The 13,570-nt window shown below is 42.1% G+C and overlaps 1 protein-coding gene across 3 annotated transcripts in view; it reads left to right on the forward strand.

Moving 5' to 3' along the window:
* The first annotated feature begins 363 nt into the window (after window positions 1-363).
* snap25a (synaptosome associated protein 25a) overlaps window positions 364-13,570 on the forward strand; it is a 34,892-nt gene continuing 21,685 nt past the window's right edge. For 2 of the 3 annotated variants that reach the window (XR_006362070.1, XM_044048491.1), the window contains exons 1-2: window positions 369-508; window positions 13,123-13,266. Coding sequence is in view for 2 of the 3 variants with exons in the window: in XM_044048491.1 (XP_043904426.1) it covers window positions 13,195-13,266 (72 nt within the window). In the remaining variant the exon portion in view is untranslated. Of the gene's footprint in view, window positions 509-13,122; window positions 13,267-13,570 lie in introns of all 3 variants that reach the window. The other variant, XM_044048492.1, reaches the window with a different exon arrangement.

Below are 13,570 nucleotides of genomic sequence, written 5' to 3' on the forward strand. Positions count from 1 at the left end.
ATTCAGTTTTGTAATGAAGTAGTTGCAAATGACAAGAAGCAGTTGCTTCAATCTGAGATTATACAAAGAGATCTTATAAAGAAAATATGATAGTCATGAATAATCTGCATAATAGTGTGGCTTTGATGCAACATGAAAACAAACGGCACTGTAGCAGTGTTTCCAAACATCTGAAATATTCAGGTGTTGTGTTGTGTCATGCAGCTGCCCATTGTAACAAACTCTTTCTGAAGTCCATCTCTCTCCCCCCTCTCTCTCTCCCTCTCTCTCTTTTGACTACTATCTATTAAAAGCTGCTGCTGACGTCAAAAGTGTCCGCCATCTTTGACGAGAGCTGCACTGCCACCCCCACCCCCCCCTGACTGAAGAAGAAACGAGGAGGAATCAGCCGACGCGCAGTGCCTTTGCAGCATCTCAGTCATATACAGAGAGAGAGGCTGGTATCGGTTAGCTGTTGGTATACAGACATTTCCTCCCACACTGACCGGGCCACCGACAACAGGCTCAGGTAAGACTTCTCATCCATCCTTACCACTTGCATTTCCTCACTTCAGGTTTTTATTTTAACACTTGTGGCAGCGGGTGCGTGATGTTGGAGAAACGCGATGGGTGGACGTTCTGTTTCCTCTCAGTCTGAATCGTTTTAGTATGTACTGTATAGAGCGGGTGATTTTCAGCACTGATTTGTGTGAGGAGGGGAGTAAAGGAGGCAGAGGAAGGAAGGGAAGAAGGCAGCGACGTCCCCGGGTGGTAAATCTCAAACGCGCAGTGGATCACAGTGAGGATGGATGCGGTGCAGCTTTAATGCGTATATTCAATGTGGGCGTTTTCAGCGTTTCAGCACCGTGGACAGCGCCACAGAGCAAGAGGCGTGCGCGCACGTTGACAGGATGAAACAATGACTCTGTGTCCAGACAAACGCTGAGGAAACAGTGGTTTTATTAGGTCTGATTTCTCACAGCCATTTTAATGAACCGGTCTCGTGTCTGGTCGAGAAAGCTGCACCAAGTGCGGAGCGCTGATGCCGCATCGACGCGGTGCAATCACTTTAACAGTCTGCCGCACACCTGTCAGACAACAAAGCAAATGAAGCAACAACAGCAGCGCGACCACAAAGTAGAAAATAGGTGGATGAGTTCTGAGTGAAATAATAATAGTAAACTGCGCCATGGTGGGGTCGGTGTGGGAGGAGGAGAGTAGCCGATATAAACAGGAGGGAGGGGGCATGAAGCATGATCCAGCTCCATGAATGCGCCTCCTCCTTTCTTTTCATTATTTCTCTCTCTCTCTCTCTCTCTCTCCCTCAACGCGGCGTCTTTGCATCACGAGCAGTCAAATCTGAGGCACATTTACGCGACAGAGGCGAGAAGAATATCCCGGCGGTGTAACAGTGGGGTGTGTGGGTGGGAGATGGGGGGAGTACCGCGGTGAAACCCGCACTATGACACCTCCCCTCCCCTTCTTTCCTCCCCCTCACCAGCTCCGTCCAGTCATCCATCCACCGTCTCCGTAGCGACGCACAAAACTGTCAATGAGCCCCTCGTGAGCTGTCTGTAAATGGCGCACGACTGCACCAGAGCAGCAAACACGCGCAAGTGTGATTGATGCATTTAGGATGTGGGATTTTAACTACAGAAAACAGTGATGGATCAAACGTGACATTACCAGCTTCTAATGTACATATAGTAGCAGTTAAGACTGTTTAGACTGTTCTGTGTTTGTTGTCATTTGTTGTTGTAATGTTACAATTCCAAGTCATATGTCAAACTGAAATGACCTTTCCCCTGGAGAATGTGGTTGATATCTGCAAACATCTCTGATTGATCCAGTGACAAACAGTAATCAATGTATGGATTCATGTGTGGTGCATTGACACCCATGTGCTGCTTTGGCACACACACCAGCCTGCATGGATGCTGTGAATACCTGAGCCTCATGATTGATTTGTGGCGCATCTGGAATTATTATTTTCATTTTATGGCTTCATGGAGTGACGCTGAGGTTAGATTATAACTGATATTTTTTTTGCAATTGGTGCTATAACATGAGTTATAAGTGGGTCTGGTGATCTTTAACACCCTATATTTAATAAACAAGTAAACAAAGAGGCCTTGCGTTCATATCTGCAGAGCAAGGCCCTATAAATACACAACCAGCTGTGAATTCATGGCAGTGGCAGATTATAGCCAACAGTGGGGCCTATACAGAGAACACAGTCAACCCTCCAGGGACGCTCTGCTTGCCATGACCGCTATCTCAGCTCACATTATGCGGCTTGCACTGTTTGGACTGCAGAGAGAGGGAGCGAGTGAGTGAGTGAGGGAGGGAGGGAGGGAGGGTGGTGTTGGGAGGGGGTGTCAGGCCTGTAGCACACTGTGAAGGCACTGCTCTATGTGGATAAATGGGTGACTCACAACACCATCACCAGCCGCTGATTGTTTCTCAGAAACACCCTGGCCATTGTTCATTTCACAGGGGCACCGTTATACGAGCCCGCCTTGTGCTGTTTGGAAATGGAGCTAAAGTCTGTGTGATCGATGCCGTGCTGCGCACTGCGTGCTTTGGTGCAGGTACAGTTTTTATGTGTGTAGCAACTTTCAGCCTCAAGAAAGCCCTTGTTTTGTATGGATTGAAAGGCTTTAAACCATCCACTTCATGTATAAGCAACTAAACATAGAATATTAACCACATCGCTGTGATCTAAAATGAAATGAGTCATATTCAACATCAGGGATCTTTTATAACTCATCATCTCTTTCTCTGACATGGGGAATTGTAATCAAACTGTTTAAAATTAGCTTTGTAAACACTAGATGACAGCACTCTGAAATGTTGACCCAACATTCACCTTTAGTATTGTTTCATGTTACACAATTCCAGCTGCTGTTTCATAGTGTGCAGATACTGTATCACTCAGGGGTAAATATCATGTTTACCCCTGAGGTGTCAGAAAGACTAAGATCAAATGTATAGCGTTCACATTTCTTCAGCACAGAACCAGACTTGCTCCGTCTTTTGTAAAGTTTTCTGGACGTGAATGTGAATCAAAAGCCTCTGGATTTGGCTGCATGACGGACAAAATGATCCTTATGGATTCAACAGAGCTGATGTCGCATTAACAACTCTGACATATCCTGAATGAGGATGACAAATATGTTTCCTCTCTTTTCACGGGATAATGAAGCCAATTCTGCAGGAACCATCCTCTGCCTCGAGATGAGCTGAGAGTTTGATAGAGGATTATGAGACATTAGAGGTTTAATTCATATTTCAGGATATTTTTATGTCATTTTTTGAGTTTTTCCTGGTAGCCAGTGCATTTGTTTTAATACAAACTCCACATAGCTTTAGCTTTGGAATAGAAAATGCTGTTAGGCTCAGGTATTGCTCCCTTAATTTACATTTTTTTAGGTTTGATACTATCACCATCTCTGTTTAGCCAAGTAAACTAACAGACACTAGCCAGTTTGCTTGGCTAAGCTCACATAAGGAAAACTAAAAGACAGTTTGATCACAACAAAATCCCCCAATCAGAATATCCACCCTTGAACGTGTGTAACCCATTCAAAGACAATACTGCAAAAATGTCAACATAAACCCTGAAACAAGCCCCCAATCAAGTGTTACCTGTTCTATAGGAGGTTATGGAAGTGTCGCATCTGTAGTTTATGTGAAGATACTTGTGAATGACCATGAGCCACTTTACCATAATAATAGTTGTGTAGCAGTGAAAATGGCAGGTCAGGTTTAAAGCATGCAACATTTGTAGTTTGACTGGAGCCATGTCAGTTTGTAAAACTACAAGTTTACACATGTGACCTGCAACCAGGCAACTATTTGTTGTCCATTACACTCATGTGTGCTATGCTTAATTGTCTATTCTCTCCTCTGAATGGGAATTTACAAAATTAATCATGCTCTAATGGAGACAAGTTGAAACTAGTGGTTGAGACCATTACATTCCCAGGTAAATGTTTACTGACCTTGTAAATCAAGTGAAAAGTAGGCTTATTTTCCCAAAAACGTCCATTCGAATGGAGTTCTTTTGGAAACCAGTGGAGACGCCCTCTTGTGGCTAACTGCGAGGTCCCTCTTATATCCTCAGCTTGACTTTTCAAAAGGCTTCTTCCATTTGTTAACTAGATTTTATAGTTTAAATGCAGCTTTGAGCTGTTTTGAGTCCAGTCACCGCTTATTTTCTCTGATACTCTGCAAAAGCAGATGAACAAAATGGCTGCACATGAGGCCTTGGGAATCGCTGTGGAAATTCATAGACACTGAGCTAATGTGGTGCTTTTATAAGTTCTTGTTTTCTAAAATTATTTTAGGAAGATTCAACTGTGTGTCATTGCATTATTTTGGGTAGTTTGACCGTCATTCATGGAGATTGGTCCGAGGGGATATGAGCAACACACTTGTCATGAATCTTTTCATACTCACTTCTCTAAATTTAGCTGAAATGATGTGGTTAATATTATCTCCTAAGTAATGCGCTTCCTTTTTTAAGCTTTCCTGGACATCAAAAAACTTTTTAAAAAGCCCATTTATGAGACTGCGCTGTCAGGCACTGTCATCATTCTGCCATCTGTCCTCTCTCTCTCCTGCTCTCTAGGGTTTTAGTGTTCTTCTTTTTGATTCATGAAATGAATGTCAGGAGAGAAAATGAAAGTGATTAGAAAGAGAAAGGGAGGTGTGGAGAGACAGGAAATGGAAACACAGAGTATAACTATGAAAGAATGGCTGCCAGGTTAAACTGAAATAGTTCATATACTCTCTATGTGGGAAAAAAAATCATAAATAATAGATTTCTAAATAACAGGCAGAGAGCTTCACTTACATATGTGCAGGAAACTTGGATGTCACATTTTGTTATGGCAAGATGATGAAGTAAAACTTGGCTACATTTCACGTGGAGGGCCTGATGCAACCTGCTTGGGTTTCATGCAGAGCTGCAGCCTCAAACGTATCGTTTTCACTACCAGCATTTACCGTCACTTTAGTAGCATTGTACCGTAAAGTATCCTCATGTGACTCACGCTCCCATTTTCCAGAATAAAAGCCAAGTATAGACATCTTATCCCTGCATGGGTGAAGCATAATATTGCCAGTCAATCTGCTCGGGTCAACATGAATACACACCCTCTGGTTTGTGTGTTCAGGTGCAGGGATAATACCACTGTATCAGTCTTCAGTGGCTTGTGGAGATGGTTTTCATTCAAGGGTCAGCGGAGTGTTGTTTTTTGGTGATGCTGTTGCTGTAGGTCTGCCAGTTGTGCTGGGTAATTTATGATGCTGCAGTGCAGCTGACCGGAGCTGTTAGTGCAGGTTAGCCTCTGCATCACTTTTACATCCACCTTTTAAAAGTCAAAAGAGAAGTTGTCTCGATTGTTGTCACATTTTAGATTCATATTAATCATACAAAACAACATGCATGAATGCATGGGGTGATGTACCATACTTTTTAGCTACACAGTCACCACACAATTTATAGTAAACTCTAATGTGCTTTAAATAATACTGTGCAAAAGCAGTATCAGTAGTATTGATTTACTATGGCCAGCACTGGAGGTCAGCATTGCAGCAAGAGTGTTTATGTATGTATGTATTATTAATGTTTTGGACCATTTTTTGTTAACTTACATTACACTCAGCAAAATGTACTTAAAACTCATATATGTTTTTGTTTAACGTTATAGTTTTGAATATTACATTTGACCATAAAAATATTATTTTTCGTTTCTACAGTGGCCGCAGAGATGTAGTTTGATAGTTCTGTTGTCTGTTAGTAGGTGTTTCTCGTCCTCTGGTTGCTCATAATTGCCTTGTTTTTATGACGCCTCAAATATTCAACAGGCCATAAATGTGACACTAAAGAAGCAACAAAATCCCATGAAGTATAAAAACCAAATTTAAGAACCAAATGTGTCCCCCTGAACCTCACGAGATCTCTGATCTGATTTCTGATCTCTGATCTCTGATTGGATTTTTTTGATGGAAACTCATACCACAATCCTCAGGTTTCCATATCTGCTCTCTGCCAAAAAGCTGTGACCGAAGGGGCAATGAAAGTCATGGTTATTGATTATAGCATAAGACTTTATGCTCTGTTACTGCTGCTTTACTGAAACATCAGGAATTCTTTTTACCCTGTGGTTTTACGTGAACGCTTCTTGCCTGAGATTTCATCTGACATGTAGATATAAAACAGACATCTGCTGCGTTTCTCACCCGGGGAGCCTCACATCTCTCTCTCCCCCCCACTGACATTTATTACGCTGTAAAACACACAAGGTTGTGCTTCTAATACAAAACCACCAACCTCCCGAACCACCACCCCCACCTGAACCTTCCCCACTGTTGTTGCCTTCAACTTTACTGCCCCATAAGTGGCCGTCCCTGTCACGTTTGGCTTGTCAAATGTCAAATCTCCACAGCTTTTTAGGTGCCCGAACATCAAAGCCACACAATAATGAATGTGCTCTTATGAGACGGCAAATAACGAAGCCAGTGGTGTAGGGCGTGGTACATTGTGCATACCCTTATTTTATTCTCTTTTTTACATGTACCATCTGTTTCACTCATCCTCCTATCTTAGCTTAGCATAAACACGTCAGCCTGCACCGCTGAGATGTTCCTGTCTTGACCACGCATCTGTTTCCATGGAGCAGGGAGCTGACTGATAAGAAGCTATGCAGCTCATAGCAACAGTGAGGAGAGGGATAGTGGGATATCACCCCATTTAACACCCTTAGACTATCTGGTCTCTATTAGCGAAAAAGCTGCCCGAACACCACCTTCAAGAGGCAATAAATATGGCGATGACAGTGTTTTAACCTTAGTGCTGAATGATAATTGATGAGCTGCACTGCAGCGATCACATTTACACGCCCACGTGGTCATGTGCACATCCATCAAGCTCTTCAGACTGAGCGGTCACTCTGGACAGGTAGTTTATGAGAGGAGGGGCATGACTGGAATACCACGGTGGTCTCCTAACCTTGTGTGATTTGGGTTCAGCGTTTTCCAGAAAGCTGTAAACTCCACTTTTCAGCATCCCATGATCACACAAACACTCTGTCTTACTGATGGGAAACTTGTAAACCCGAGAATCAACCTGGCAGCACTTTAAACTCATTAGAAACCACAATGTGCACTGCCAACAGTAATGTTTCAGAGTAGACTCCTTTGTCTGCTCTGTCCCAACCTCCGACTGGAAATAGCTCGGTAAACTGCCACGGGCATGGATGTGATGTGTCCTGTTTACTTATGTGTTGTATAACACGCCTTGTAGGATGTTGTGAGTAGATTGTGTTGGTTTTTTATGTTTAGATTGTGTGCTCTTCACTGATTTATTCATATTTTCATATTCCCCCAATATTCCCAATATTATATTTACCTACTCTAACTCAATGATGTGGTTTGTGTGACGTTGCAGGGTTTATATGCAGGTGTGTGTGGCATCTGATTTTAATGAGTGGAGTTTAGTAACTATCTTGTAGCCTAATCTCAAGTTTTAAAATCCAACCTTCCACAAGCCCAATTATCACACTTCTGTGACCGGCGTATATTTGTTTTTAAAAAGATAGAATCAGTGAGTTTGTGGTATTTTAAACTCAAAGTGAGTGTAAGTAAGCAGGATATCTTTAATGTAGTATATCTGAGCATACACAGCCATGGTAGCAGCTCTGTGTGGCTGAACTAAGACACCGCAGTGCTTTATGCTTCACCTGACAGCGACACGCTGACAACACGCTGATGTTTAGAAGCTTGAAAATGTCACAACAATAGTAATTTGTGTTAGTACGTGAACATTTGACTGACAGAATGCTGCTCCCGTCCTGAGCGAGCTGTGTTTCTGCAGCGGTCCTGGCTCCCTCCTAATTTTGTGGTGACAAAAATGAATGTATTATCCTTGATTAAATCTGGTTTACATCGCCTAATGAATTCCATTTTTGAAATGCTGTCTTCAGTGTGTGTGTGTGTGTGTGTGTGCCTGCCCAGATGCGCTGGTGATGATGTGATTACAGTGGAGTCAGATGAATAAGTGATGGCCTCTTAGACTCCTCAGGTCAATAATTTATTGCATTCTTCCTAGAGCGGCCTGTTGAGATGTCGCTTCAGCACTTAATGCTACGGCTCCTCACTCACCGTGCGGAGAGAGCTGCAGCTGTAATGACACTCAGACTGGATGAGTAAGGTTACATCACTGCTGTTATTGTCCGGGCTCGCTGTGGATCCTGGAAGGATAGTGTCATCCTTTTGTCATGGTTAAATATGAAGTGTTGAAACCTCCAAACAAAAGGACTAAAAAAAAAAAAAGCTTATTTGTGGGCAAACACATTTACAGGTTTATTTTCCAGGCTAAAAGATGCTTGCTGCAATTCATACGACTTTATCTTTATCTTTTATAATGATAAATAAATAAATAAATTCAGCCATTTCAGTGTACAAAGGAACAGCCACTCGATCTGTTTCAGTTCTGGGTGACTGCAGTCGTCTGCATGCAGAGATAACAGCTGTATAAATGAAGCTCAGCTCAGATCAGCACCTTCATATTAAAGTCAGTTTACGTTGCACGATTTATTTTTACAGTAGCCAGTCACATCGGTCTGTCATCTCTTAACCAACTGAAGCCACGTGCTGAGCTTTAAACTCTTAGGCCTCCGCATGATTTCCTGTTTTCTTGTCGTTTGAACACAGTGTTTGACCTTTCTCTGAGTTTGAGCTCATCATGAGCTGGTTAAGTAGAGCAGAATTAAAATATGTACGATATTTTGAGCATTGCCCAACCGTATCAGTCACACTCCAGTGATGTATCACCATTAAGGATACGATGTTCTAAAGGACAAAGGAAAACGTCTGGCGACGGCGACGGCACAGAGAAATACATCCAACTGTATGTGCATAAAAAAAACATCATACAGTCACATGTGAATATGTCAACTGTAGATCTATTTTCATACAATAGAGGCATTAGAAACATTTTAAATAACCTTTGAGTGCAGTTTTTAATGTGAGATTCGGGCAAATGTGTTTGATACAGTGTCTTTGGGAGTGAATTTGATTGTTCCAGTCGCAGTTTTAGTGGAGGAAAGAGATGAAACAACACATGGAGTAGATGAGAGATTCTTAATGTAAGAGAAGATAGAAAAGGGGAGATGCATGGAGTTGCTGGTGGGGGCTGGTAATCTCCTCCAGGTAGAACGTGATGGAATATGGTATGAAATATGTCGTATTCCAGGAGGGAATGTGAGGGGAATGGAAATAATAATGCTATTATTCCCATGGTCATTACACTGCAGTGTCATTTCTGAGGTAGTAAACAGATGGATGGATGGAAGTTCTTGCTGTAGAGTTTGTAGTATAGTACATAAATGCAAGTGTTAGCCATGTTCTGTTGACAAATGTGTTTGTCTTTATTCCTGCAGCTGCCTTGAAACGTATGATAATTTCTGTATATATATATCACAGCACCTCCTCTAAAGTTTAATCATTCTGCTAATCAGCAAAGCTCACACTGCCACAGTCCTTACTGCACCGACATGGATGTAATAAAGTGTGTGCGCCTGCAGATACAGGACAGTACATAGATTGGTGTTTGTGTGTGTTTAGTGCACCGCGCCATGGCCTCTTTGTGTGGTTTTAATAACTTTGAGACGATTTTTTTTCCTGCTTTTGTTGCTTGTTATCTTCCTGTTTGATTTAGGACAAAGTGCGCATCATTTCCTGTCATAAACGAGTTAACACATGATGACAAGGTGGCAGGAACTCAAGGTCGGTCGGAAGCCGCAGGCGCACAGAGATTTATTTAAAGTCAACACGGGAATTATTTAGTCTGTGGTGGCTGTTGATTTCTCCTTTGTTAACCTGTGTGTGTGTGTGTGTGTGTGTCAGCTGTTTGATGATGGGACTCACTGTGTTATGAGGTTTCAGTCACTTTTTATCACATTTCCGTCAGTTCTGATGATAAGATTACACATGACTAGACTGGATTAGATGACTTGACCACAAGTCTTGTTGTAACATAGATTTGATCTGATAAACCTTTACTTGATTTGCAATGTAGTCGTTGCTCACTGGTTTATAGCACACAGCATTAACATAAATCTACAACATAGAATCCTTTGCTGCTTTTATTGTAATTTACACATGGAAGGAAACATATGTTGCCGCCCCTTCTTCAGCCAGATTTTCCGGATGTGACCTGTCAGTAGTTTATTATCCTCATCCAAAATGCTGACAGAGGGGATTTTATGTGAGTAATTAAAAAGTCAGTGCATCTCAGCTGTGCTGCCCAACATTTAATCAGAAGGGGAAAATCTCCAGACAAATGAGTGTCCTTTGAGAAGGAGCATCCACAGATGAGAGGGCAGAGCAGCTGCTGAAAGACTCTGGAACTCAAAGGTCAGCAGTTAAATTCCTGTAATGGTATCTGTCAATGATTATTTTTTTAACTCTTTCAGGTGTTGCTACCTGCTCTAGCTCTGCATCAGTGAATGAGTGAATGAGGCATGCGTGATAAACAACACTGCATGGGTTGGTCGCACGTAAAATGTATTATTTTCATACCCTTTGGGTGTTGATTAGCAGAAAAACAAAGCTCGCTGAAATAACTCCTGTTCTCATTTTTATATCAGTGGAGCTGCATATCGGTGAATAACAAACTGATTAGATGACAAATAGCTGCAATAATAGCCACACACGTTGTAGATATTTGAAACGAGGGTGCACACATAGACCGTAACAAAGGACAGGGTCACTAATATCACTAATATCAGGTCTTCTTCCATAGAAAAGTATGCAATTTTTGTAAATTAGGACACTTATGAGTGGACACAACAGCTGCTATCGTCTTTGCTTATGGAAGACGCCGTCCATTTTTCTACACGGTCCGTGGATGAACCAGCAGCTCAATTGGTTGTTTCTGTCAGAGCAGAAATATGAAGTGGAATGATTCCACCAGCAGAAATCATATCACATGAGTCATTTAGGTAAATGATACAGATACAGAAGTAACTAATAATTAAATAACTTAAGGGTTGTGTCTCATTGTGTAATAATGATTTGTCTTAATCAGGTTTGTTCCTCTTGTATATTTGTTGCAGCTTTGCCAGTGTAAATGCACATGGTGGACGTTGTTGTCATGAGTGAAGTGAAACACAGTCAATTCTGAACCCAACAACAAACACACAGTTAAATGACGCTGATGATAAAAGTATTTTTGGTTGCAGCAGGTTTTTCTTTCTGTTCTAATGATGAATTTGCTCCAGTGGTGAACCAGAGCAGCTAAGATGCAAAAATGCGGAGCTGGTAATTGAGACGTAAATTGAAAGGTCAGAATGGCCTGTTAAAACTTGATTGCCTGAGTTGTGTTATGTAACAGGGCAGACAGACAGGCACGCAGGCAGGCAATGATGCCCCTTTGGTTCCTTCAGCAAGTCGTCGTGAGGAGTGTTTTTTGACTCACTTCATTTGGCAGCGCACTACGCACAGTCTGGCTGCAGGTTTATGTAACCCAACATGGCTGCTGCTGTTGTGAAGTGATGCAGAAGAGTGAGGCGGAAAGGGAACGGTCTAATAATGTGATCAATCCGGGCCAGGAAGGGTGGAATATATGTGATTTCTGTCTCTGATTGCTGGTGGTAGAATCTATTTACGCTGACAAGGAAAATGCTGTAATAAAATGGAGTCTGTACACCATGCAGTATTTAACCAGTATGAGACAGCATTTCATCTACTGTCGTACACATGACTAAGTCCATCTGGTGAAGGTTGTATCTACATATATTCCAACCCAGGGGTGGACAGCAGATGTTAGAAGTGGATGAAAGTCGTCTGTCTGAGACTGTGATTGACTTTCAGATTTTTTGTGACATTTCTTGGATTAAGTGTTAAAAAAAACCAACAGAAACACAAACCTGACAGATAAATATTGTCAGTGCATCAACATCAAGCAATTTTAAAATCCAACACTGACTCACCCTCAACTCCAGAGACAAATAGCCACGTCTTGTGTAATGGTTTGACTTTTGTAACGGTCTCAGATAATCGCCTTTCCTCTGTTTGTCCTTATTTGAAATAAGGTTCAGTAAAATAAGGTTTTCTTTGCAGATATGAGCCATGACTGTCCGAACAATGGACCAAAACAGCTGCAGCTTCATTTTTATTCCGTGCTGACTCAAACATATCTTTGTATTCCATAATATTACCCTGATGACCTGAATAAAAATGCCTTTCTGAGCACTGGACTCAAGTGTTGTAGCAGCATTATTTCTCCATCAAAGAATTGTCTTTCGTAGGAGATTTTACTAATTTGCCATGTTAAAATTTGATGATTTATTATCGCCATCCCATCTGACACACGACAAGTCGTTTCAAGATCATGTTCATGAGTTAGCTGCCAGTAATCCTACATCTGCTGATACAGTACGAGCCTCTCCTGAACCTCAGAGGGGAAGAAAGGATCACAGCTACAGGACTAACGGGCTGTTTATGTCTCTCTGTGACTAATCCCACGATATCCCAGTCAATGCTGCCTGTCTGAGACTTCCTTTGCAAACATCGGCCGCCTTTTCCCTTTCCATTTACTGCCCAGTCAGCAAACTCTGCTGCTTCTGCTGCTGCAAGATCTTCTTAATCCTTCGTTATACTGCCTGCAACAGTGAACACAGCAGCTCCCAATCACTTTGTTTTTCTTTGTTTGGCTGAAGGATTTTTATAAATATGAGCCATTATCATTTGGCCATTTTACATTTTTGTACTTTTGGCTCTTAGCTGTTGTGGTTATCCAGAATATGAAAGAGTATCTGTAGAGCATTTGTTCAGGACCAATGACAGAGTCGAAGCCTGCAAATACTACTGCTGTTGATGCTGTTCTGTCATATCCTTCATTTACAAGTGTTGCTGTTCATAGAGGTCCATAGAGTAGAGCATGTGTGTTGTGAGAACACTGCATTTGATAACTAGTACATTATCATATGTGGATAAAACAGCAGTCGCGCATTAAATTATTCAATTATTCAAGTTGAGAGATTTTAGGCCTCATTGGGCTCAGATGTTGTCACTGCACCCTCCAGCTGTCCACACTAAAGACTCCTTCTTCTGTTTTTGTCTCTCTTCCAGTCTTCCCCGGATTCCCACTAGGATCTTCTCTTCCCTGTTGGAGACCTTCTCCACCCCCCACATCCAGCAGCCATGGCAGATGACGCAGATATGCGCAATGAGCTGTCAGACATGCAGCAACGCGCTGACCAGCTCGCAGATGAGGTGAGAACAGCAACATGAACTTGATTTTGAGGCAGCCACAGCAGTAGTTCTTCACTCATCGAATGCATTATACTGGAACACCTACATGTTTTTGTCTGTCTTGGGTTGTGTGTGTGTGTTACTGATGAGGCGCATATGTGTCGTCGTGTCTGTGTTCATGTGTGTGTGTGTGTGAGAAAGAGAAAGAGAAAGAGAAAGAGAGAGAGTCTCAGTCATGGCCCAGAGCAGATCAGTCCACACCCCTCCAGCTTCACATATGACTCACACTGGCACAGCTGAGCAGAATATTAAATACTCTCTCGCA

The sequence above is a fragment of the Solea senegalensis genome, linkage group LG17, assembly GCF_019176455.1.
Source record: "Solea senegalensis isolate Sse05_10M linkage group LG17, IFAPA_SoseM_1, whole genome shotgun sequence".
Lineage (NCBI taxonomy): Eukaryota > Metazoa > Chordata > Actinopteri > Pleuronectiformes > Soleidae > Solea > Solea senegalensis.